The 24,879-nt window shown below is 45.7% G+C and overlaps 1 protein-coding gene and 1 pseudogene across 6 annotated transcripts in view; one reads left to right on the top strand and one right to left on the bottom strand.

The window, feature by feature from the left end:
- The window catches only part of Klhl8 (kelch-like family member 8), a 45,530-nt gene extending 23,095 nt beyond the window's left edge, over window positions 1-22,435 (bottom strand). Inside the window, exons 1-4 of one of the 6 annotated variants that reach the window (XM_008770006.4) lie at window positions 22,286-22,435; window positions 20,214-20,325; window positions 5,356-5,416; window positions 1,413-1,780 (exon numbers count right to left, since the gene is read on the bottom strand). In XM_008770006.4, coding sequence (XP_008768228.1) covers window positions 1,413-1,631 — 219 coding nt within the window. In that variant the 5' untranslated portion in view covers window positions 1,632-1,780; window positions 5,356-5,416; window positions 20,214-20,325; window positions 22,286-22,435. Of the gene's footprint in view, window positions 1-1,412; window positions 1,781-5,355; window positions 5,417-20,213; window positions 20,326-22,127 lie in introns of all 6 variants that reach the window. The other 5 variants (XM_008770005.4, XM_008770004.4, XM_063272896.1 and 2 more) reach the window with 5 other exon arrangements.
- LOC120096561 (uncharacterized) lies at window positions 1,475-14,649 on the top strand (annotated as a pseudogene).
- Window positions 22,436-24,879: the final 2,444 nt, after the last annotated feature.

The following is a 24,879-nucleotide window of genomic DNA, read 5'->3' as shown; positions in this document are numbered from 1 at the left end:
ACTGATTCATGGCGAGATGCATTGCTGGCGCCAACACTGCAGGATCGAGTAACCACTGTGTGGTCGATTCAAGGCTCACACCATTAGATGGAGCCCACGTCAGGCAAGAACCTGACACTGAATCACGGGCCTGGGGGAGAGCCAAACACGGAACAGAGTGACAAAATGACTCCTCACAACCTTCTGCTCTACTCAGAGGTCAGTGCCACACTCGGCCATTTTTAGAGAGGCTTTTATCCTGCAGATGGGAACTAATACCAAGGAGACACTCAAGTGGTCGGTGTGCGGAGAGTGAGAGACCTTGGAACATCTGTCCTGATGAGATGATGTCATCAAAGCCCTCCCCTCAGGGTTAGGGTTCAGGGAGCCATGTGGAAGAGGAGGCAGCAAGACTGTGAGAGGCAGAGGTGATGGCTGACTCCCCAGAGGTGAGGAAAGAGTCGTCTGGACACAACAGGACGGACAACATGTGAACTCACAGCGACTGTGGCAGCATGCACAGGGCCTACACAGGTGCAAGTCAGAGGGGGCCCCAGCACCTTGAGGGAAGGAGATACAGAGATGCTCCCACCCCTATCCAAAAAGCCATCTCCAGAAACGACCCTTACAAAGGGAAAATCTGTTCCCTCCAATGGAGTGGCGTGTCACTGGGTACATGAGTCACACTTAAGGGCAGGACTCAGGCTCAGCAGTAGATGGACAACACAAAATGACCTCGGTAGTATTTGCTCTTAACCACTGAGCCATCTCTCCAGTCCCTCAGTGGTATTTTTACAGACATTTTTGTTTGGGCACTTGTTTCCTAACTGGTCTTTTGCTCATGTATTATGATTTCTGAGTTTGTGGGTTTTGTGATTTGTGTGTGTCTCATAGTTTTGTTTTTGCCCCCCTGGTTGGGTTTTTGTATTTCTAGAGAGAGAGAAAGGGTGTGGAGTTGGTTGGGTGAGGAGAGGAACTGGAAGACGTAGGAATGAATATCGTGATCAGAATATATTGCATGAAAAAATTTTCAATAAAAAAAAAAAGAGCAGCAGTAAATTAGTGTGACAACATGCCTATTTCTTCAGTAAAAAGGGTGGATCCGAATACAGTGTAGCACATGCCTGCAATCCCAACGTTCAGGAGCCGTGAGGCAGGACATGATTCCGAGGCTAACTTGGGCCACACAAGAGACACTCACAATAAATAAATAAATAAATAAATAAATAAATAAATAAATGAATGAATAAATGAATAAACGAATAAATGAATAAACGAATAAATGAATAAACGAATAAACGAATAAATGAATAAATGAATAAATAAATAAAGACATTCTAACATAATACACATGACACAATTTTTATATAAGTCCAGAAAGTCTCATTTTTCATGATACACCAAAGGGGCTGGAAAAAGAAAAATGGTCTCACCTTTAGAGTGACGTCACAGAGCTCCCCGTTCTCATAGAAGCCCAGGAGAGAGCCGTGAAAGTCCTTCCAGGCCTCGTTGGCTTCGAAGATGAAGGAGTCGTCGCCATCGCACTCGCTGACAGAGGACCGGCTCCTCACCTGCTGCTGCTGCTGCTGCTGACGCCGCCCCTTTGTCACGTGACTCCTAGCTAGCTTCCCATTGGTAGATTCTGAAGCCATTTGCAACACTCTTCCTTTTAAATAGCTCTCTTCTGAAACATCCCATTTATTCTTTGTTTTTTTTTTTTTAAGGGTCAGAAGACAGACGATAGATGTGGCCACTAAGCTTTAGACATCTTTCGAAACCTTCAATTTCATTAGACAGTTTGCTGAAATATTTAAAAAAGCAGCAAAACACAAAGATAAAATAAAAGGTATTGTTGTTGGTTATAATTATCAATACAATATATGCATCCACACTGGGCATCACTTGAGAAACCCTGTAGCTTTACACCAAACATCACCTGGGTCACTTAGCTACACCAGTGAAATCACATCTTTAAAATCCAATGCAAAAACAACTAAAGGGCATAACTTCAGAAACACAGAATCCACTGACTTAAAAAACAAGCCAAAGAGTTTAGGCCTAGAAATTTTCTTTGTGGACTCAAGGCAAAAAGCAAAGGTTGTTTTATTGAATTAAGTGTCCATCACTTACAAACTGCTTAAGCCTTCGTTGTTTGCTCTGGAGAATGGGTATATCACTTAGAGGAATATTTCAAGGATTAAAGACACACGACGAGGATCAGGAGGAGCTGAACTGTAGTGTACAGACCTCACTGTACTGCACTCCACACACAATTTAGTATTTGCATACAAGATCACACCTCACTAACAAGCATATCTGAGGTAGTCATGTCATCAGTAGACATGGTCTACAATTCTGCTTAGGTGACAGAAACGAAGGGGTCCAAGTTAAACCATCTCCTATCCTTACGGGCTGGGATCGTTTCTGAAGGGTTTCCTGACCCTGGGTCTCTCCATCCATAAGCAGGATTGCCCTGAGGGCTGCAGGCAGTGCAGACCAGACTTCAGAGGCATGTACAAAATGGTAAAGTATGGGGTGGATGTCTGTGAGAATGGGAACAAGACTAATATGCAGCTTTTGAGGGTCAGACATGCCTTGACTGGAGCGCCGGGTCTATGAGGGACTTAACTGTCATTCATCTCTTCTCTCGGCTTTTGTCAGACACCAAAGCGGGTGACGTGGGATTATGGACTGTAGCTACTAACATGTTCTTAAGTTTCTGTGGCACACTCAGCGTAATGGTGACCCCATGATGGTCACTCTTCCTATGACCCCCCTTGCTGTAACAACTGTAACCAACCTCCAAGCTACAGAAAGTGGGAAGGTAATGGGGTGCTGTGGTCTTGATTACAGAGATTTGATTTCAGAGACCTGTATGAGGAAAACTGTATGAGAGAAGGGCTCTCCTGCAGCCCATGAAGTCACCATGTAAAGCAACCCCTTGGACCTGAGGGACTGAGCGAGGCCTCTACTTGTCGGTGAAAAGCTAGGGCCCTCAGCCCTAAGAAGAAATACATTTTAGAAGCAATGATTTCCCATGGCTGAGACATGGGGGAACGCAATCTGACCATTTTTAATAAAGCTGTGGACAGACTTACTGTGAGATAAGAAATATTATTATAAGTCATTAGATTTCTGCAATGTGTTATGTACAACAGGCATAACTATAGTTTGGATCTCAGCTACCACTCAACAACCCATGTGTTAAACGGGCAGGCCGGCAGACTCAGGTACTATTAGGAGGTGAGGAAACCTTTTAAAATAGGTAGGTCCTCAAGGGTCAGTCAGATTGGTGAGGTACACCTCTGAAGATGACGCTGAGCTACCGGAACCCCAGGCATTTCCTCTCCTTGTTTCCTGACCACTATAAAGTGAGCCGTTTCCACTATATACACTTCCTGCCAGGGTGTGCTTGCCTCCTTAGAGGTCCAAGGGCTGTAGAACTGAACAAGTATGGATTGAAATCTCTGAAACCGTGAGTCAAAAATAAGTATTTCCTCCTTAAAGTTGGTGTTTTGGTCACACCAGAAGCTATTACTGAAACTTTGTCAGTTTAGTCTAATCATAAGGAAACATTTATCAGTGTTCTAACATGTATCAACAACCATACAACGGTGTGTGTGTGTGTGTGTGTGTGTGTGTGTGTAGACGGGAGTCTACATCAGGCATCTGAATGCTTCTGAGAGAGGACTCTCAGTGAACCTCAAATTCACAGAGTCAACTAGGCCGTCTGTGCCCTGGGCCCCAGCCCCTGGCCTTTACATAGGCACTGAGGAAGGAGCTCAGGTTCTCCTGCTTGTGCAGCAAGCATTTTACACCAGCTCCCCAGCCCCCTATCCACTCTCAAGTTCCCATCCCTATTTCAAAATCCTACGGCCAGGCAGGTAGTGCACTCTATAACCCGCGCACTTGGGAGACTGAGGCAAGGTGACTGTTCTGGGTTCAAGTGCCAGGTGAGGCCCGAACGTAAGAGACAGAAGCCGACAAAGATCACCCAGGAAACAATTCTTAAAATCAAGGCCTTCTTTCTGCAAGAGTCCATGAGTACGTGACTTTGCCTTGGAGGGCCATTTCTACTCTCTCTCCTCAGTTCTGCCTTTAGTGACAGTAAGGCCCAAATGAGATAAACGAAGGAGCACAGATGAGCCCCATCAAAGTTGAAATGTGTTTGATGGCTACAGTTTGGTTGAGCCACAGTTTGTACATACTTTGCAAGATAGCCATCTTTAATTTAAGCTGAATCAATCCTGGTCTAAAAATACTGAAAGAAATTTACCAGAAACAAATGATTCAAAATGATTAAACGGGAGCTGAAATCCTAAGGGGGCAGGAGAAGCTCAGTTCTGGACAGGATGTAATACATGTGCATATGGCTACTCTATCCCATTAAATGACACTCATTTATTACAAGTCATTCCATTGATGGTGGAGGTGGTGGTGCGTATGGTATAGGAGTCTAGCATGTGCTGTATATGGCACAGACACAACATCAGAGGACAACTGTGTAAGGTCAGTTCTCTCCTTCACCTTTGTATGGATGTGGGAGATCAAATGCAGGCTGTCGGGCTTGTTTGGCAAGGGCATTGATCGCCCCCTCATCATTTTGTCCGGTGCACACTTTATAGTAAGTATCTATGCGCGCACACAAACTGTGTACCCGGGGATAATACAGTACATCACCTCATGTATCTATTGGAATTCCTAAGACGAACTGCCCAAGAACATCACTGTCTGTAACAGTCTCAGACGGCAGGACAACAGAGGGGGTTCCATAGGAAAGGGAACATGAGGAGGTGGGGCTGTGACTTCAAAGAGGGAACAGAGATATCTAAGCCGTTCTGACAGGACCGTACTGTGTCCTCGCTGAAGCATGTGATAGTGCGCACACTAACACACACGTGCACACACACGCACATACACACACACACACACACACACACACACACACACACACACACACACCACACACCGAGAGTGTGGCTCATTGGTCAGTGCCTACTGCCTGCATGTACAATACCCTGGGTTCCAGGTTTGAGGCATGGGAATGGCAGTAAGTAAAGCTTGCATATGAAAAAAGACAGACATGCTTTACCATGAACAAATGTCTGTGAGTCACCTCACAAACGTGTATTCCAAACAGGTAAAGGACTTGCAAATTCAATAAAAATAAATAATCTGAAACCTCAAATTAGAACATGGACTCAGGACATATTACCACACAAAAAGATATTAGAACATGGACTTAGGACATATCACCACACAAAAAGATATTCAGCACCGATATTAGGGAAATGAAACCATGAGGAAAATACATTACACATCTATGGGAATTGCTAAAATAAAAATATTAACAGTAGTAACACGTTTAGAACTTACTGGAAAGTCAGAAAAGGATCCCAGGAACCGACCACAGAGGTTGTCTGAAGTTAAGCAGCTTCTGCAAGGCAAGGACACAATGGGATGAAGGGGAGCTAAAGACTGAGACAATCTGCCAACCATAATCTGAGAGAGGGCCGTTACCCGGAACCTTACACAGTGCTCCAATACCAAAGGCCCGAGTGAACCGACCATCGAAGGGCTATGCACTGCACTGACATAATGAGACCCACGTGTCTGTATGCTAACAACAATTACCTTAAAACTTAGCAAGTGGAGATAAAGCTAAGAAACGCCTGAACCTTTTAAATATTACTGGAGGGAATACAAGACAGGTCAGCTTAATGTGTTTTTGACAGTTTTGTATAAACATATAATATGACCAGTCAAACCAATTTACCCCTGAGAAAAGGAAAATTTATATTTGCTTAAAAACTTGTTATAAAGACCAAGATGGCCGCTAGAACCTCTGCCTTCCTTAAGAACTCGAATGCCTGGGCGAAGGAGCCGGTGCTGGTGGTGTCCTTCTCTGTCTGGGGCCGCGCTGTAATTATGCCCTTGTTTAGCCCCTACACCAAGCATACTGGCATGATCAACGAGGCCACACCCGACAACTCCCCAGTGCCTGAGAGAGAATGGGAGCATGCCTGATGTGCCCACCCACACACAGGAGCCTCAGGTCCAAGCTCCGAACGGCTCAAGAACCCGTGAATGCTTCTGCTGACAGAAGTGGCCTCTTCCCTGCTGCCCTCCAATAAAAACGTGAGAACTAATGACTCAAAAAAACAAACAAACAAAAACAAACAAACAAAAAAAAAACAAAACAAGGCTTGTTACAAAGTTTGACAGTTAAAGACCATGAAATGATGGTCTTGGGACCTGTGTGACCCCATGGCGACGCATCTACAGGGTGGGACCTGGGTCCACAAGAAAGGGAACCCACTATACCTCGCCAGCCCACTTATAAATTCTCAGAAGAGCAGTGAGCGGCCAGTGACAGTTGAGTAGTCTAAAATTAAGAGTGGGAGAGGGTGTGGCTAAAGGGGTCACAAGGAGGTTTTGGAGAGGAGCTGTCATGTACCCCGACTGTTACAGAGATACAGATGTGTGCACCAAAAATGCCAACCTGACTGTGTGATAAAAAATTAACCAGAAAAAGACAGTAGCACCCCAACATATCCATGGCATGATCCAGTGTGTGTGTGTGTGTGTGTGTGTGTGTGTGTGTGTGTGTGAAAGAGCGGGGGAGAGAGAGAGTGAGTGTGCATGTGTGTGTCTGTGTGCCCTCGTGAGTGTGTATTTGCAGGCCACTCTACTGCCGAGTGGACAAGTCAGCTCACAGAACAGGGCATGAAGGCAGACCATCACCATCACCATGGAAATACAACAGCCATGTAAACCAGCAGCAGCAGCAGCAGCAGCAGCAGCAGCAGCAGCAGCAGCAGCAGCAGCAGCAGCAGCACAGAGACACCATCCAGCCTCTGTCCTAGGTATGTCTATGTGCAGCTCCTTCTGCCCTACCTATACAAGAGACTGAGAACACCGAGAGCAGAGCCCACAACCGTGGTGGCGGCAAGATTCAGAGCAGCCAGCGGAGCTGGCAATCTGTCACTGCCCACCACACTCCAGTACAGGACCCGGCGAGTAAGAGATCTACAGAGCGAAACATGGAGACGAGATCCCCACGTCCCCTGGATGCAGAGCCCTCACTAAATCACAAGGCGCCACCCACACAGGCTCTCTCAGTAGCGTGCTGACCGGCCCTACCTCACCTGGGAGGCGTCAGAGCCCCAGTCCTGCTCATTAGGCCCGTTCTTCCTTACTCAGTTCTGCAGCATAAATGTGCAAGTGCTTGAGCCTCTTGCTGAGAGGGATAATGTCATAGCCAGGCTTAGATAACACATCTTTATGAACCCCTCTAACCTCCCGGTGATATGTGAGCCAAAGAGCTATGTGCCCACCCCATAAAGATACTTTAACATCTACGGAGGTGCCTGAGTCATAAGTGATAACTACCCATGGGCTGGGATACCGACAGAAGACTTGGCTAACCCTCCATCATAATGATCAGTTCAGAAACTCCTCTTTTATACAGCACTTGTGTCTTAGTTGAGTGAATATAGATATGATAAATAAGATAAATATGTGATAGAGGTACATGATTGATACAGATGAATGATAAAGAGATACAGGTGAGAGATATAAAGAAATGTAGATAAAGCAAAGTTAATAGAGATTGATAGGTAAATAGGGAGATGATATTGCTCTTAGTATCGGAATATTACAATAGCAGGGATCAATGCCCCATCTTCATGTGCAAATTTTTATACTGCCACAAGTATTAGAATATTCATTATTCTAAAATTATTTAACATGTGAAGTTAGATTTGGACTAGACACAAGAGCTCAAAAGTGTCTATAGAAGGCTAGAGAAAGACGTCACTCATGCCAGTAAACTGCATGCCACACAAGAGGAACACGTTTGCTATCCACACAAAATATCACCTCTACAGCCGGTCAACTCACGTGGGCACGCTCCAGATTCAGAGTGAGGAACTATCTCAGAAACATGAGGTGGACCACAACTGAAGACGACATTCACTTGCGGCTTCCACACACACTGACACACGAGTATACCAACATATACACCCATACGACTGACTCTGGCGGTGCAAACTTACAGTCACAGTGCTAGGGGCAAAGACAGTGACCCCTGCAGCTTACTGGCCATGCAGTCTGACCTAACTGTCGCACCACAGGTGCCAGAAAGGGAGCCTGTCTCAAAAACACGGGGAGGGCTCTTGAGCAACTTCTGGCCTCCAAATGCATATGTGCACGAGTGCACGTGCGCACACACATACATACATACATACACACACACACGCATGTGCGTGTGCGCGCACACATATAAACACACACAGAGACATTCACTCCCTCATAAATATGCCCACACCAAAAAGCCTACATAAAGCTCTCTTTAAATAGTCTGTTTTAAAATGCAACGTTCCCAGGTTTGAAAAAGAACAAGAATGTTGCCCATCAGATGGCTGGGGTCATAAACAGAAGCTCTTCTGGGGCTGATCTTCAGTAATGCTCTAGGCCCCCGATTCCCTGGCACAGCAGCAGGGGTGGCTGCAGGCACCAGGGCTTTTGCAGGCCTAGGACACTTAGGACACTCAGACCCTGACAGCAGGCATTGGCTACACTGTAGCTTCTGGGACCGTGTAGTCTTTGACAACAGCTGGTACTACCAATTCCTAAGCAAGGAGGTCAGAGCCTCCACAGTGCTTTAGGGTCCCAGGCCTCTAGGCTCTGAGACTCTGAGCTCTGCAGTTTTTCCTCTCAGGATCAGTCCTCCTTCTCAGCTTCTGGCCTCTACCATCCCTTGCCTCCTGTCCTTACTCCTCCCCAGCACTCTTCCCAGCTGTCCAGGAAGTTGTTGCTGTGACTGCCGGGATGGCTGCCCCTGGTGCTGGGGCAGCAGCCACCCCTGCCCTTTCCACCCCACTTCCACTTCAGCTCTGCGCTGGTCTTGTGCCTCTCCCGTGGCTGGCTGCTTTCTGGTTGAGCTCCACTTCGGCTGTTTACCCAGGTGCCATTCTTGGAGGGCTGTCTCTGCTGTCGTGGAGGCCTCAGGCTCTCCACATGGCTCGAGTTACTACTGGCTGCTTTGCTTTGCTTCTTTCACCGAGGCCACAGCCCTGCCACGGTCTGGCACCATCTGTGTGGCTCAGCTGCCAGCTACCCACTATCACGTCTGCTGCTGTCCCACGTGCTCCCACAATCTCCCATCCTTAGCATTACCGCTCAGTCCATCTGCAAGCGATGGGTATACAAAAAGAACAACAACAAGGAAAGGACACTGGGGAGAGTCTTTTAACGGAACATAATATCTGACGACCGGAGAAGGCAAACAGGAAGGTGTTCCCATTCAGTTCATCCTGTGAGTATAATAACCTGGTTTACAGAAGCAGAAAAAGATGTTTGCACCAATCATTTCAGACCCTCGTGCAAACAACCAATTGTGTCATACCAACTTTGGCTGTCCCTTACGCACACACAATCTCCCTATCATGTCACCAGGGGAACTGCTCCCTCTCGGGCCAGGAAATGGTCACATGGAAAGAAGGTCTGGAGTAAGTTGTTTTTAACAGTCTTGCTGGAGCCACCTGTTTAGAAGACAAGCTGTGCTTTAGCAGCAAGTGGCTTCGACTGTTGGTTACTTCCTCAGAGACCCCGAGGAACGTTCAAAGTGATCTAAAGGTTGTCCAGCTGCCTGATAGCAGTCCTTTCTTTCTCCAGGAAAAAGTCTAGCAGCTACCGATATAGGCATCCAACAATCCCATTCCGAATATTTTCATTTATATAAAAACAAACTTCAGGAGGAGTGACTACAGAGGAACTTATTCTATTTTTTTTCTTTTCTTTTCTTTTTTTTTTTTTTTTTTTTTGGAACTGGGGACCGAACCCAGGGCCTTGCACTTGCTAGGCAAGTGCTCTACCACTGAGCTAAATCCCCAACCCCCAGAGGAACTTATTCTTAACATTGATACTGAGTTTTAGCCGTGTTCAATGGTGTTTTTAACAACATACCACATCTGGCCTGCACTCCAGGAAGAAACATGTCTCAGATTTGTCTCAGGAAGGCAAGTTAGGAAAATGTATTCTTGAATCTGCCTGAAGAACTCAGTGTAGGGCTGGAGAGATGGCTCAGAGGTTAAGAGTACTGACTGCTCTTCCAGAGATCCTGAGTTCAAATCCCAGCAACCACATGGTGGCTCACAACCATCTGTAATGGGATCTGATGCCCTCTTCTGGTGTGTCTGAAGACAACTACCATGTACTCATATGCATAAAATAAAATAAATCTTTGAAAAAAAAAAGAAAAAGAACTCAGTGTACCTTGGGACTTACAAAGACTGCACACTAAAGGTCGGGCAATGGTCCAGTGGGAAAAGTGGGAACACGAGGCCCCAGGTTTGACCCCCACCACCCACATATAAAGCTGCATCTGTGGTGAGGAAGTGAACATTCGTGGGTCCCTGAGGCTTCTCCCCAACTCCGGGTCTTGGTGGGAAACTCTGTCTTAAACAGACAAGGTGGACATCTGAGGTAGACCTCTGTCCTCTACAAGCACATACACACACATACATGCACATGCAGCTGAACACGCCAGAACCCGCGCAACATGTGGGACTAGGCATTAGTATTCAGTACAGTATAGTTAGTTGAACAGCCTCAGCTCCAGAACTTAAAAACAGAATGTTTTTCAATGGCATCTAAGACTCCTGTCCCACAAAGACTGAGAACAGGCTGATTCATAAGGAAAAAAACAGCAGGAAACAGGAGAAAGGGCTGGAAGTCTACCTCCACACACCCTGAAACATCACAATAACAAAACGCAGCTGGAGCCTCCTGCTCCCCCCACCACACACACACACACACACACACACACACTTCCTCCTCAAGACATTACCCACCACCAAGTCTTGAAGGGCTGATCACAAAGTACTCAAAAGAAGCAGATAGGTTCTAACAACAAGTCAGTGTTTTTAACATGCCAATAACGGTCTAATGAACTACAGAAAACAACAGAGGCCACCATGCTCAAACACTAATCCACCTGTTCGACCTCCCTCTTCTACTTTCGCTGTCCTGTGATGACCATCAATATACAGTGTTACTATATAGCATGCACACACTAACTACACATCACTGGCAATAAGCAGCAGTTCTATTTTATAGCACACATTAGAGCAAAGTGTTGAGTAGAAAGAACTCCGGATGAGAGAAGTTGTACGCTTACAATCCCAGACCTTGGAGGCTGAAGTCAGAAGGCTATCTTGAGAGCTCTGGGCCAACCTAAGTTACACAGTGGACTACAGGCCGCCATCAGCTACAGTGTGAGCCACTGTCTATTATTTTATGTGACTGATTGACTGAATGATTGATTAATCTATCCGCCTGCATGCATACATGTGCACCATATGTTTGTTTCCCCAGTGCCAGGTCAGAAGAGGGTGTTGAGATGCCCGGAAATGGAGTTAAGGACGGTTGTGAGGCCCATGTAGGTACTGGGGATTGAACTCAGGTCCTCAAAGGAGAATCCTCTTACAAATCAAACAAAATGAAATTCCAAATGGCACTGAGTGAAGCACCGCTTAACTAGTGCTGTCGGACTGGGAAGCAGCTTGACCTGAGTGCCCGCCTTGCACGCTCAAGGCCTTGCACGCTCAAGGCCTTGCACTCGGTCCTAGAACTATAACACAAAGTGAGGCAAGACTCAGCACTGCACAGTCACTGCTCTTACACGCTACACAGTCACTGCTGTTACACACTACTCACTGCTCTTACACAATAGTCACTGCTCTTACACACTACACAGTCACTGCTCTTACACACTACACAGTCACTGCTGTTACACGCTACACAGTCACTGCTGTTACACACTACTCACTGCTCTTACACAATGGTCACTGCTCTTACACACTACACAGTCACTGCTCTTACACACTACTCACTGCTCTTACACACTAGTCACTGCTGTTCACACTGCACAGTCACTGCTCTTACACGCTACACAGTCACTGCTGTTACACGCTACACAGTCACTGCTGTTACACACTACAGTCACTGCTGTTACACACTACTCACTGCTCTTACACAATAGTCACTGCTCTTACACACTAGACAGTCACTGCTCTTACACACTAGACAGTCACTGCTCTTACACACTACACAGTCACTGCTCTTACACACTACACAGTCACTGCTCTTACACACTAGACAGTCACTGCTGTTACACGCTACACAGTCACTGCTGTTCACACTACACAGTCACTGCTCTTACACACTACACAGTCACTGCTCTTACACACTACACAGTCACTGCTCTTACACACTACAGTCACTGCTCTTACACACTAGTCACTGCTCTTACACACTAGACAGTCACTGCTGTTACACGCTACACAGTCACTGCTGTTCACACTACACAGTCACTGCTGTTACACGCTACACAGTCACTGCTGTTACACGCTACACAGTCACTGCTGTTCACACTACACAGTCACTGCTGTTCACACTACACAGTCACTGCTGTTACACACTACACAGTCACTGCTGTTACACACTACTCACTGCTCTTACACAATAGTCACTGCTCTTACACACTACACAGTCACTGCTCTTACACACTACTCACTGCTCTTACACACTAGTCACTGCTGTTACACACTACACAGTCACTGCTCTTACACACTACACAGTCACTGCTCTTACACACTAGTCACTGCTCTTACACACTAGACAGTCACTGCTCTTACACACTACACAGTCACTGCTCTTACACACTAGACAGTCACTGCTGTTTCACACTACACAGTCACTGCTGTTACACACTACAGTCACTGCTCTTACACATTACAGTCACTGCTCTTACACACTACACAGTCACTGCTCTTACACACTACACAGTCACTGCTCTTACACACTACTCACTGCTCTTACACACTAGTCACTGCTGTTACACACTACACAGTCACTGCTCTTACACACTACACAGTCACTGCTCTTACACACTAGTCACTGCTCTTACACACTAGACAGTCACTGCTCTTACACACTACACAGTCACTGCTCTTACACACTAGACAGTCACTGCTGTTTCACACTACACAGTTACTGCTGTTTCACACTACACAGTCACTGCTGTTACACCTACTTCAGGTAGCAACAGTCCTAACTATACAGTGTTTGAAAAAGCTTCAATCTGTACTCTTACCAAACTTTTTTTTTAAGATTTATTCATTTATTATATATAAGTACACTGTAGCTGTCTTCAGATACACCAGAAGAGGGCATCAGATCTCTTTACAGATGGTTGTGAGCCACCATGTGGTTGCTGGGAATTGAACTCATGACCTCTGGAAGAGCAGTCGGGTGCTCTTAACCGCTGAGCCATCTCTCCAGCCCCAATCTGTACTCTTTACAATCCAGTTAAGTGAAGATTCTAGGTGCTACAAAAGCAGGAAAACCTGTATCAGCATTTGGCTAATTTAGAAGTTATACCTCTAAGCTGGTGATGCGTGTGTGTGCATTACTACTATATATGCTTATGAAGAGGACAAGGTCATCTCTGTGTAGAACCAAACCTGACTACATGCACCACTGCACAAAACCCGTTATTTAATATCTTCCCCACTATTTTTAGACTATCCACTTTCTGAAATGCCCTTTATCAGTGCCTTTACTCATTTTTAAGACTCAAGCCTTCTCCAACCTGTAATCAAACTCTCAGGAGACCAAAGGAGGAGAATGGCCACAAGTTTAAGACAGCTTGAGTTACATAGTCAGTTCTATGACAACAGGGGACCCTACTTTTTGAAGTGAGACCCCACTTCAAAAATAGAACAAAATGAACCCAAAGAACCAAACATACTTTAAAAATCAAGGCTAGAGTAACAGCCCAGGAGTTAAGAGCATATACAGCTTCCAGAGGATCCACCATAGGCAGCTCACAACTTCAACTGCAGCTCCAGGGAGGTCCAACTCCTCTGGCATCTGTGGACACACCAACATTCACATGCACACGCGTGTACACACACACACACACACACACACACACACAGAGACAGACAGAGAGCGAGAGCAAGAGAGAGAGAGAGAATGAATAATAGTAATATTTAAAAAGCCTTCCTTGTCTTCACGAGGCTGGTGAAGGTGAACTACTTCTGTGTGTCTCTCACAATCTAATTTATCTGTTCATTGCACTGGTAGGTTGTGTTATGTACAACTTTTGGGCAGATTTAAATAATATAATAAATGTTATTAGTTATTTTTCTAATAGCTGTGAACAATTACCAATAAACAACACAAAAAAGACAATAGTTATTTATTCTGGTTCATGGCTTCAGAAGCACTAAGATATATTAGATGCTTTCATCATTTTAATAATATTTTTACATGTTCTCTAAGCAGTATTATTACAGTAAAAATGCTTTATATGATAGCTCTGTTCAGGGGTCTATTTTATTAAGAAGGCATTCAAAGGATGCATCATGGAAATTACTTCCTTGCTTGAACTGGTCTGAAACTCTAGTACATAGTACTGTCAGGCCATGGACTTTATGTAACTATGAGCATTACATGTGTGAACCATGTTTTTCAGAGGAAATCTACAATACGTGTTGCATTTGAAAATGGCATAAGGCTGTAGGGCTAGCAAATGCTTGCTATTTGAATATAAAGTCAAGCAAAAGATAAATCTGCCAGAATTTGTTGCCAAGGATCAAAGAATAGGATATTTCCCACTTATTATATGTGAGAGAGGGAGGGGGAAGGGACATAGGGAGAGGGAGGAGTGCCAAAACCGAGTTTAACAGCAACTCTAATGAACTATCATTTAGAGTAAAACAGGTTTAAACTAGTCCCGATGATTAAAAGCTTGGATCTTGAAGTCTTGCTCCTTCAGCACTGTTGGGAGGTGGTGGCAACTTTCGGGTGCGGCGGAGGTGAGTAGGAAATCTTAGAGCAGTGGCTCTCACCACAATCATAAAATTATTCTTGTTGCTATCATAGCTGTAATTTTGCTATTGTTATGACTCATAATGTAAATATCTGTGTTTTCCCTGTGAAAGGGTCATTCGACCCCCAAGGGGTCACAACCCACAGGTTGAGAACCACTATCTTAGAGCAACAAGAGGCACGCTCTTAGAGGGGGTGTGGAAAGCTGGGCTCCCTCTTTGTTTTGCTCCAGGACAAGCTCCCACCATGATCGTCTACCTCACCACCAGTCAAAAGCAATGAACCAACTAAAGAAAGACCTAGAACCTCCAAAACTGGGAGCCCAAACCAGCCTTTTCTTTTTACGAGCTATCGTCACGATTCTGTCATAGTAACAGAAAACCGAACAACTTATGTGCCCATAAAGAACACAGGCGTCTGAAAGCCCTTTAATTTTTACAGCATGCACGCACACACACAAATTTAGTTTGAACACATGCACAATAAACAAACATACTGATGCCATGTAGTTGCCACAAGGGTTTATAACCTCACACGACCATCAATCTGTCAGTCAGTCATCCCAGGCTACACTGAGGGTTCTGAGGGTGCAGAAAGGAACAGAAAATGCAGACTTTGTGGTTGTTAGTGATGTAAGCATGTGAGTTTACAGATGGAGTCTTTAGATGTCTCCATGGTAAACCAATACTTAGAAGAAGCACGCTTTCATATCTACTTACTAATCGGCTGTAAGGTATGTGCCCTTCTCGTCTCATTGCCACGTCTTCTGTAAAAACACTGTCCTACGGATTAGTCCCTGAGCACAAAGACTTTGAGAAGCTCTAATTCCTGGTGCTCAAGGAGAAAGACTCTGGCTATGCTTCACCACTAAGATGTACACAAGAACGGTATGAATCAGTCACCGAAGCAAATCACTCATGTTAAAGCTCACTTAATGTGCACACCCAATCCTCTAGTCTAGACAGACCCAGAAAAACAAATGACTCAGAAAAACGGCTGCAAAAGAACCAGAGTCAGGCATGGTAGCACCGTCTTACGCTCTAGCACCGGAAAGGCTAACAACAGGAGAATTACCAGTTCTAGGTCGGCATTTGCTAAACGGCAAGTTCCAGGTCTGGGTTACACAGAGAGACCCTGACTCAAGAAAAGAAGTCAGATTCTAACTGTGAAGGAAGTTTCAGACTTAACCAATCTGTCTCGTGTTTTCCTTTATAAAAAATGTTACTCCCATCCCTCAGGAGGCAGAGCCAGGCAGATCTCTGTGAGTTTGAGGCCAGCCTGGCCTACGAAATGGGTTTCAGGCCATCCAGAGCTAGACCGTGAGAGGCTCAAAATCATTCCCCTCAAAGTGAGCAAAAGTCACCTTATTTAAAAACTAAAGTAAACCCCAAATGCATGATCAAGACAAGCAACGACCCCTGCTATGGAAGAGCTGGGTCATGCAGAGAGGGGCACAGAGAGAGAGCAGTAATACCAATGTGGTCAAGGCACAGACAGACAGACAGACAGGCTGGTGCAAGAGAAGCCGCTCTAGTCGGGATGGTAAAGACTGCTAACTGTGCCATCTCTGCCCGTCTGCCCTCAAAGCTCCCACTCTACCCAAGCACCAGCAAGTCTTAGACATTCTGCTTCCTGCCTTTCTGCACCACTGGGCCTGCCTCCCTTCTTAACTCCCATGATCAGACCGAGATTATTAAAGCCTCTTTCTCCAGCTCATCGGTTCCTAGCACTCCACACCAGGTCTAAGGACACTCCCTTACTGTCGACAAACTACACAAGCTCTGCTTTAAAACTTTAAAAAATGTTTGATTGATTTATACAATTGCCGATTGGGACTCACATAATGAACTGATTCCAAAAGCTGCTTACCATAGAGAACATGAAGTAGAATTTCAAACCGGGCCACAGAACTTTGGGCATGGGTCATACGAACCGCATTCCCAAGTACTCCAGTGTAACTCTAAGAAAGAGAGTGACTAAATGTTGTTAGGCCAGCAGGCACTGTAAGTGGGGCACTCCCAGGTCCTGTGCACAGAGACCACATCCTCCTGATAGGATAGTACTGAGGTATTATTTTCAGGGTGCCTTGAACTCTCCTGAGTCGTTCTCATAAAGGAACAGGACTGGTCCAGCTTGGAAGCCAGCAATCTTTGGGGTAAAATGTCCAGACAGGAAAGCTCTTGGGCTCCGTGGACTATGCGGTCTCTAGGAAAACTGTTCACTGTGGACACCACAGACATAAAGGAATATGTGTGTGTGTGTGGATGCAGGCAGCCAGTTGGCTCTCGTCTGTAGGCAACAGTTTGGTCCTGGGTTTAAGTTGGTCTGTTTATAGATTACCTACCACAGCAGTACAGAGAGATGTTGCCTTCTATCTTTTGGAGAAATATGTTAGCCATGTCTAACATGAGGCACACAGCAGAGCCCTGGGAGACGCTTAGTCTGAGTCTACATTAGCTGTGGAGGCTTGGGCCAGTCGCAAAGAATCACTCGACCTGCTGCTTTTCTTTCAGGCGGTTGTTGAAATTTAAATGAGTGATACGATAAAGTATTTGGCTTTGGATTTAGTATACACTAGGTAGCTAAGAAACGAATGTTTCTACTGTGATTAAGTATCGGGCCAGAGGTTTTTTTTTTTTTTTTGGGAAGAAACACAGTTCTCCAACTAATAGTTTTTTACAGCAGAGAAATAAAGCATGCTTTATTGACATTTGGGGTAAAATACAGAGAACCGTCCACAGACAAGGAGACAAGGACTACTTATATCACCTGATCGTCCTTTTCTTACAGACAGACAGGCACACACGACATGCACAAGTGCTATCGTGACTTAAATGCTGTGTGTGTGTGTGTGTGTGTGTGTGTGTGTGTGTGTGAGAGAGAGAGAGAGAGAGAGAGAGATCAATGACATTTAAAGAGAAGCTCCTTTTAACTGTAGTGGATAAAGAGGCTCAGAGAGGGTAAGAAAGCCCATTCAACACCACAGAGGCGTAAGGCAGGAACGCCCAGGAGTTGACATTGATGAGCCTGACTGCAAAGCCCAAGACTCACAACTATCCAAATGTGGCACTGGTTTTAACTCTGTGGCAGTACCTATACGTGTCTTAATGAGCATCAAAATAGCATAACATTCTCTCCATACAACAAACATTTTCCAACTTCTTAAAGCTCCAAAGTAGGAGAGCACCCATGAAAACCACTGATCTTAAAATTGTATATTCCTATCAGGATTGTTTTCCCCAAAGACGATGACCATTTGGGTTGTTTTTTGTTTTGTTTTCTTTCTCTCTCTCTCTCTCTCTCTCTCTATATATATATATATATATATATATATATATATATATATATATATATATATATATATTTTTTTTACATACAACCGATTTAACGCAAACTCTCACAACTGAAGTAAATGATTCTTTATTAAAATGAAGAAGTGGGGTGATCTCACATACAAGAAGCTTCCCACAAACGCCAGCACTGCCCTCTCATGTGACATTTGCTCTCAGATTATATTTATGAAAAGCCGGCCTGGAGAGCCACAGTTCTGCTCATTACTCAACAAGTTCCCAAATATTACAAGATTATGAACCTTAGCTTGTAAAGCATTCGGATTTCCAGTAAATCTGCCCAGTATCAAAAGGGGGAAGGCTCAAGGAGAAAGTATTACTCTGTGGAGAGCATCGTTCATAAGTCAGTGAAGCATCACGATCCCTCACAGTCTCCCTCCATGCACTGCTTTGCAAGGGAAAGCCTGGTGACAGGACAGAGAGCTGGCACTCTATCTACCCCGGGAAATGGTGCATTTAGATGTAGTTGCTTCTAAACGCTCCTGTAAGAGTGAATTCCAACTCAGAAATATACCAATGCTAGAATTCCCCAGATTAATTTAAACTGTAACAAACCAAAACTGTGAATTGTAACCTAGTACTAGATCTGCGGAAGACAGTTACATTTACATGTGTAAATCACACATGTTCTCTCCAAACCAACAGTCCTAAGTGTCAAAGTCCTCATCAGTTAGGATTTAATAAAACTTTACTCCTTTGATGCAAATATTACATAGTTCCAGGTACGCTGTACAAGTATCTACTGAGAGAAGTAAAATAACTTTCTTAGTATTTGCTAGTCTACTGAGAACAAGAATGTCCAGATTTTAAAATAAATCAAGTTCTCTTTTAGCATTTAATATTCAAACACGCCGGGCTGCAATACATCTACTCCAAGGCCCATCTACGCTGGCAGGCAAGGTAGGAATAGACAGTCGGTACTGACAGTGATGGTCGGCCCCCAGAAAGGCACTCTATCACCAATGCCACCTTCCATTCCTCTCTTGGGGGAATCACATCTGTTTCAAATATCCCGTCTTCTCTCCTCTGTGCTCTACCACTCACCGTTTTAAAAATCTGCAAGTTTTCTAGTAAAGAAAGCTTGTAGACAGTTGAAGCTGGTGGTTTCTGGAATCAATCTCCCTCCCTCCCTCCCTCCCTCCCTCCCTCCCTCCCTCCCTCACTCCTTTCCTCCCTCCTTCCTTCCCTTTCTCCCCTCACCCCATGTGTGTGTGGGGGGTGGGGGGTGTAGCTTCTCTTCCCAAAGCCCCAAATTTAGCACTCAACACTCTTGCCAAAATGCAATCACTTTACGAGGTGTGGTGTAATCCCAGGGACTTGGGGAGCTGAGGCAGGAGGATATAAAGTTTAGAATCATCTCAGGCTCCAGAGCAGTATGTTGTCTCAAAAATAAAACAAAAGAGCCTTTGAGAGGAAGAGGACTTCGAACCCCCTTCGAGTGAGAATCTGTTGAATCATGTCTACTCTCCAGCAAACACAGACTGACACAGAATTACTTTTTAGACTCCTCCTTCAAGACCAGAGTTCAGAGTCAGGAGGGGGAAAGTTCCCAAGGTGTCGCCAGTCCTTCCTAATTCTAGCTCTAGCTTGCAGGGACCCATTAAATAAGCCATAAGCAAGTAAAGAAGTGGAGACACAATCAAGTAATAATACTCTTGTACAACCAGCCCCTCAACGACAAAGTGAAGGCAACGGTGTTTACACAGCGCTGTCCACCGGGGAGGAAACTGCACGGGCACGTGTCAAATGCAGCCTGTCCCTGGGGCTTGAAGAGTATGCAGTATAAAACGCCCCCCCCCCATACAATAATGATTAATCCTCACAATTCCGGGAAGACAGAGGCAGACGGTATTTTTATCCCTCTTCCCCTGCTAAGGAAACAGGTTCAGATAACAACTTGCCATGATTAAACAGCCAATGAGTGGAGAGCAGGGATTCTAACCCAGAACTAATTGCAGACATGAGTGCAGGCCTCTATTTTACCTCCTCAGAGCAGAGCAAACAGGCTGACCGACCACACACGAGATGTTGGCCGCAGAAGCAGTAAACAGTAATTGGTGTATTTTAAATAGTCAACTGAATTTGATCTCCAGCACTGCAAAAAAAAAAAAAAAAAAAAAAAGTTTAATTAAAAGATTTAAATATCTGAGTTCCTCTTGCTTCATTACTTAATATAATATAAAACTTTTTCCAGAGAAAGATAAAAAGCCAACCACTGAAAAACATGACTTTTTGGGGTTTTTTTCTTTTTTTATATGAAACATTTGTTCCTGCTCATGTCTTTAACTAACTCTTTGTATACAAAAATAAATTATTTGTTGAAAATTCAAACATAAGAGGTGGCAAGCTTAAGCCAGGTGATGTCAGAGCAGGCCAGTGCTGACTTGGGTGGTAGACACGGGGAGGTCTTTCCTGTGAGTTCATGGCCAGCCTGGTCTATAGAGCTAACTAGTGGTAGGTCAGTCAAAGCTATACAGAAAAACACTGTCTCGAAAAACTGAAAGAAAAGAGAGGGAGGGAGGGAGGGAAAATCTTAAATATCCCTTTGGCCCTTTGTTTAGATTCTGCTGCTGCTGTTTTGAGACAGGGTCTCACAAGGTGAGGGGAGGGCAGGCCTCAAACGCAGAGCAGCTGAAGATGACTTTGAACTTCTGGCTCTCCTGCCTGTCTCCCAAGTACACAGGTATCCAAAAGCCACACAGGTATCCAAAGCCACATCCAATTTATGCGGTGAAACCCAGGTTAGGCAAGCACTCTATCAACTGAGTTACTGCCACAACCCCTAGTGTAGAGGACAAAGTTTTGAGAGATAATGGAACAGCAGTGTAAGTTCTGAGCCCACGAGGGCCTTGACAGCGGGGAGGTTGGGTTTCTCTAGGAATGGGGAAATTATCCACTCTGCTTAGTTATTCACTGTGATATTTTTTAAAATCAGGATTTGGGATTTATTAAGGAATGTGTAGTGTTACACATGAAGAGCACTAACAGTTATCGAATGCAAAAGGAATAGTTTTAAATGTAAAAAAAATTCGGACTGGGGATGTATTCGGTGGTAGTGTGTTTTCCCTGCATACACAAGGCCGAGGGTCTGGGGGGGGGGGGGACAGAAAATATAAGAATGAATGTAAATCCAAGAGCATACAGCTGAATACAGCATCTTGTGACTTCTTTTTATACTCGTGTTCCTACTATTTGGTATTTTCAAGGCAACATGGCTAAAGTTTTAAGTAGGTCAGTCAGTTTGACTGACAAACCAAAAAATAGGTGCCAGGAGGAAGCAGGCTCCCGCGGCAGCTAAGGGCAAAGCTACCTGCATGTGGTTCACAGGCTCTGGTAACACTGGCAGAGGGTCTCTCCTCAGCTAAACGTACACCACCCGCCCCTTACCACGGCCAGGGCTCACGGAGAAACAAGACTGAAAGCAATTTAACTTATGTAAGAGAAAAAAAACAGCATTAAAAGGAAAAAAAGAAAAACAAACCCACGTGCACCTGGTAGGTTAATTACTTGTGGTAACCCAGGTTCTAAGTAAGACCCTTTGCCCAAAGTATCCGCCTACGCTAATTCCTCAAGGTAAGAAGCAAAATATGAAGGTAGGCAATTAAAGCAGGTTAACAGGAACATCCAAAACTCGGGGGATCTCCACAAGACGCATAATAAATACTGCCTGGAGGGGGTAAAAAGGTAATAAGCTTCCCAAACGGTAACATCAGGGTCGTGCAAGCTGGGGAAACACTGGGAACCCCCAAACTGTGTCCACAAATCAGGGACCCTCCCTGGAGAAAGCTGCGAGCTCAGCCCGGAGCGGCGCCGCCCGGCTGGGTACGGATTCTGCGGGAGCCCCGGGAGCCCCTGGAGGGGACACCCCTGCAGTCGCCCGCCCGGGACCCCGAGCACCTGCGTCGCCGCTCGCGGCAGCGCGGCCCGCGAGGCCCGCCCGGATCCCTTCGGTTCCCCGAGGGATGGCGCTGGCGCCGCCCGGCCGCTCCTCACCGACGCGAACGCGGGTGGCCGCTCCAGGCTGAGTCCCGTGCGCCGGACGACGCAGCGGTTACCTCTGTCCGCGGCCGCCGCGCAGGCCGAGCCGCCACACCCGCTCCGTGCCGGCGCCGCGCCAGCCCAGCTCCGACACTCGGCGGACGCGCTCACTTGCCCGCCCGCTTGCTCGTGCCCGGCTCCGCGGAGCGCGCCTGAAAACTGCGGGGAGGAGGCGGGGCAGCGAGGCACGCGCGGGCTGCGCGCGGCACTCTGGGAAATGTAGTTTTCGGTTGCCTCCTGGAGGAGCGCGCCCGCGGGCACGCGCCCTGACCCTGCGGGGCTTTCCTTCTGTTTTTCCCAGTATCCATCCCCTGCGCTGGGACTATCCCAGGTTGTATATCTATTCCTATCAGTTTTACCTCATACTTTGCAAAATGTATGCAAAACAGCTTGTATCTACAAACTTAGGAAGTAATTGAACTAAGTACCGAGTGTTAAACACAATTACTAGTAAAAACTGGTGAGATAAGCCAAATCCTCAGTAAAGTTGCTGGATATGTAGAAAAAGAGTGCAAGGAAATATTTTAGGATAGCTCCCTGAACTCTTTTTTTCCAGGGCATCCTGAAGCTTCCAGAATCTTCTAAGCATATACAAAATTTAGCCATAGACTGGGGTGGCTTGGTGCAGGAAGGTAACGTCAGCTGTTCGTGTAGCTGACACACAAAGATATAAATTGGATTCAGCCTGGGCAAACTAGAGAGCCTCCAGCTGGGCCTGAACCGAGACAGGTGTAATCACGGCCCGCTGGCTCGCACTGGCCTGCTTGTGCCAGCGAGGCCACAGAGGTCCCATAACCCGCTCAAACATCACCCACAGGTTGCCTTAGGGCCACTTCTGCAGGCCTCCCTAAGATGAGGATCCCAAGTCCCCTAAAATGGAGAGCCCAAATTCATTCTTCTCCGTCAAGTGGTTTTGGTCACGTACTTTGGTACAGTGAGAATAAATTGCTACAGCTCTGAACGGAGAGGAATTTCTGGCAATTGCAAAATAACATTTTATTAAAATTAAATATTCATAGCAAAAAAAACCAAAACCAAAAAAAAAAAAAAAAAAAAAAAACCAGGGAAAGGGGCAGCCAGGGCAAAGCCCCGTCCTAAAAGGTATATCCACAACAATGATTTCACCTAATTATTTTAAATATGTAGATTTTATAAAGCAAGATAAACCAAAAAGAAACGAAACCTGTGGTTTTCTGAATCTAGAGATTTTCTTAGCTTTTTTTCCCCCTCCCACCTTCATTTGCAGATACACAAGTTGGTCCACAAACAGAGGTTATTAGACTCCCCTGCCCTGAGCTCTATGAATTAAAACCGGAAAGGATGCGATAATAGCTCCTGGGTCATTATCTGCCGAACTTGGTGGGAATAAATGGTAATGTTAAATCCCAGTTGGCATTTGCGTCTTATGTTTTAAGTCTCTCCCTCTAATCCTGGAATAAAAGCCTTTAAGCCTCCACCAACATTTCAGATGCTGTCTGCAAATGGATTTGGAAATCAGGAAGGCAATTTTGTCTTCCTCTATAAAGAAGATGAAGCTCTCAGGCTGCAGGCAAGTCCAGACAGCTCTGCGGGAAATCTCGGTGTGAAAATGGACCCTCAAGACAATCACCTCCCTGCTGCAGCGAGCGCCTGCCTCACTGGCTTGTGGCTCCCTGTCTGCCCGCCCATGAACTCCGACCATCCTCTTCCTCTATGCCAGCCTTGCTGGTTTAAACCTCCCTGAACAATTAACTTCCATAACCAGGAGTTGCGGAACCCCAGCATTCAGGAGGCAGACCAAGAGTTCCAGACCAGCCTGGGCTACATAATGATAGCCTTGGGCTAACTTAGGCTACCGTATGAAAGCCCGTCTCAAAAAACCAAAACTGAAACATGGAAACAAAAAGCAATTACTTCCTGTGTTCTACCCCCCAAGACGCATTGGTGGCTTCCCTCTTTGGCCTTGGCTCGGTGGCTCATTTTTGTTTGTTTTGTTTTTTTTTCCCCGGAGCTGGGAACCGAACCCAGGGCCTTGCGCTTCCTAGGCAAGCGCTCTACCACTGAGCTAAATCCCCAACCCCGTGGTGGCTCGTTTTAGGCTAATAAATTAATGATAGTTTTCTGCCCAGAACCCATGCAGTCAATCTGACAAAGATATCTTTAAACCTCCGGCGATCAGACTAGAGAGATGGGTCCGTGGTTCAGAGCACTGGCTGCTCTTCCAGAGGATCCAGGTTCTGTTCCCAGCGCCCTAATGGGTGACTTTGGCCAGCTCTGGCGGCCTCGCTCTTCTGTCCCATTTCCTCTTCCTGAAACTGTCATTGCATTTCTAAAGCCACCACGGTCTATACCCTTATTTAACCACTTCCCCTCCTGAGGTTGACTACTGAGGTCCAACTGTTAAAGAAATGACGTCCAGCAATCAAAAGTCCCCTTTGGCTCACCTGCCCAATCAAAAAAAAAAAAACCCAACTCATCCTAACACTGGGGGATCCCTTTTACCTTTATAAAGCACCATTTTCCTATGAGCCACATCTCTCTCCTCTCTATCCAGAGGCAGTCCTTTGTCCCCACTCCAGGACAAATATCCCTTCCCACCTCCCTTGTTCCCTGCCCTTTCTCCTTCTTCTAT

This window comes from Rattus norvegicus, chromosome 14 (assembly GCF_036323735.1).
Source record: "Rattus norvegicus strain BN/NHsdMcwi chromosome 14, GRCr8, whole genome shotgun sequence".
Taxonomy (NCBI): Eukaryota; Metazoa; Chordata; class Mammalia; order Rodentia; family Muridae; genus Rattus; species Rattus norvegicus.
The sequence above is the reverse complement of the archived record's forward strand: the minus strand, read 5'-3'. Positions and strand labels throughout refer to the sequence as shown.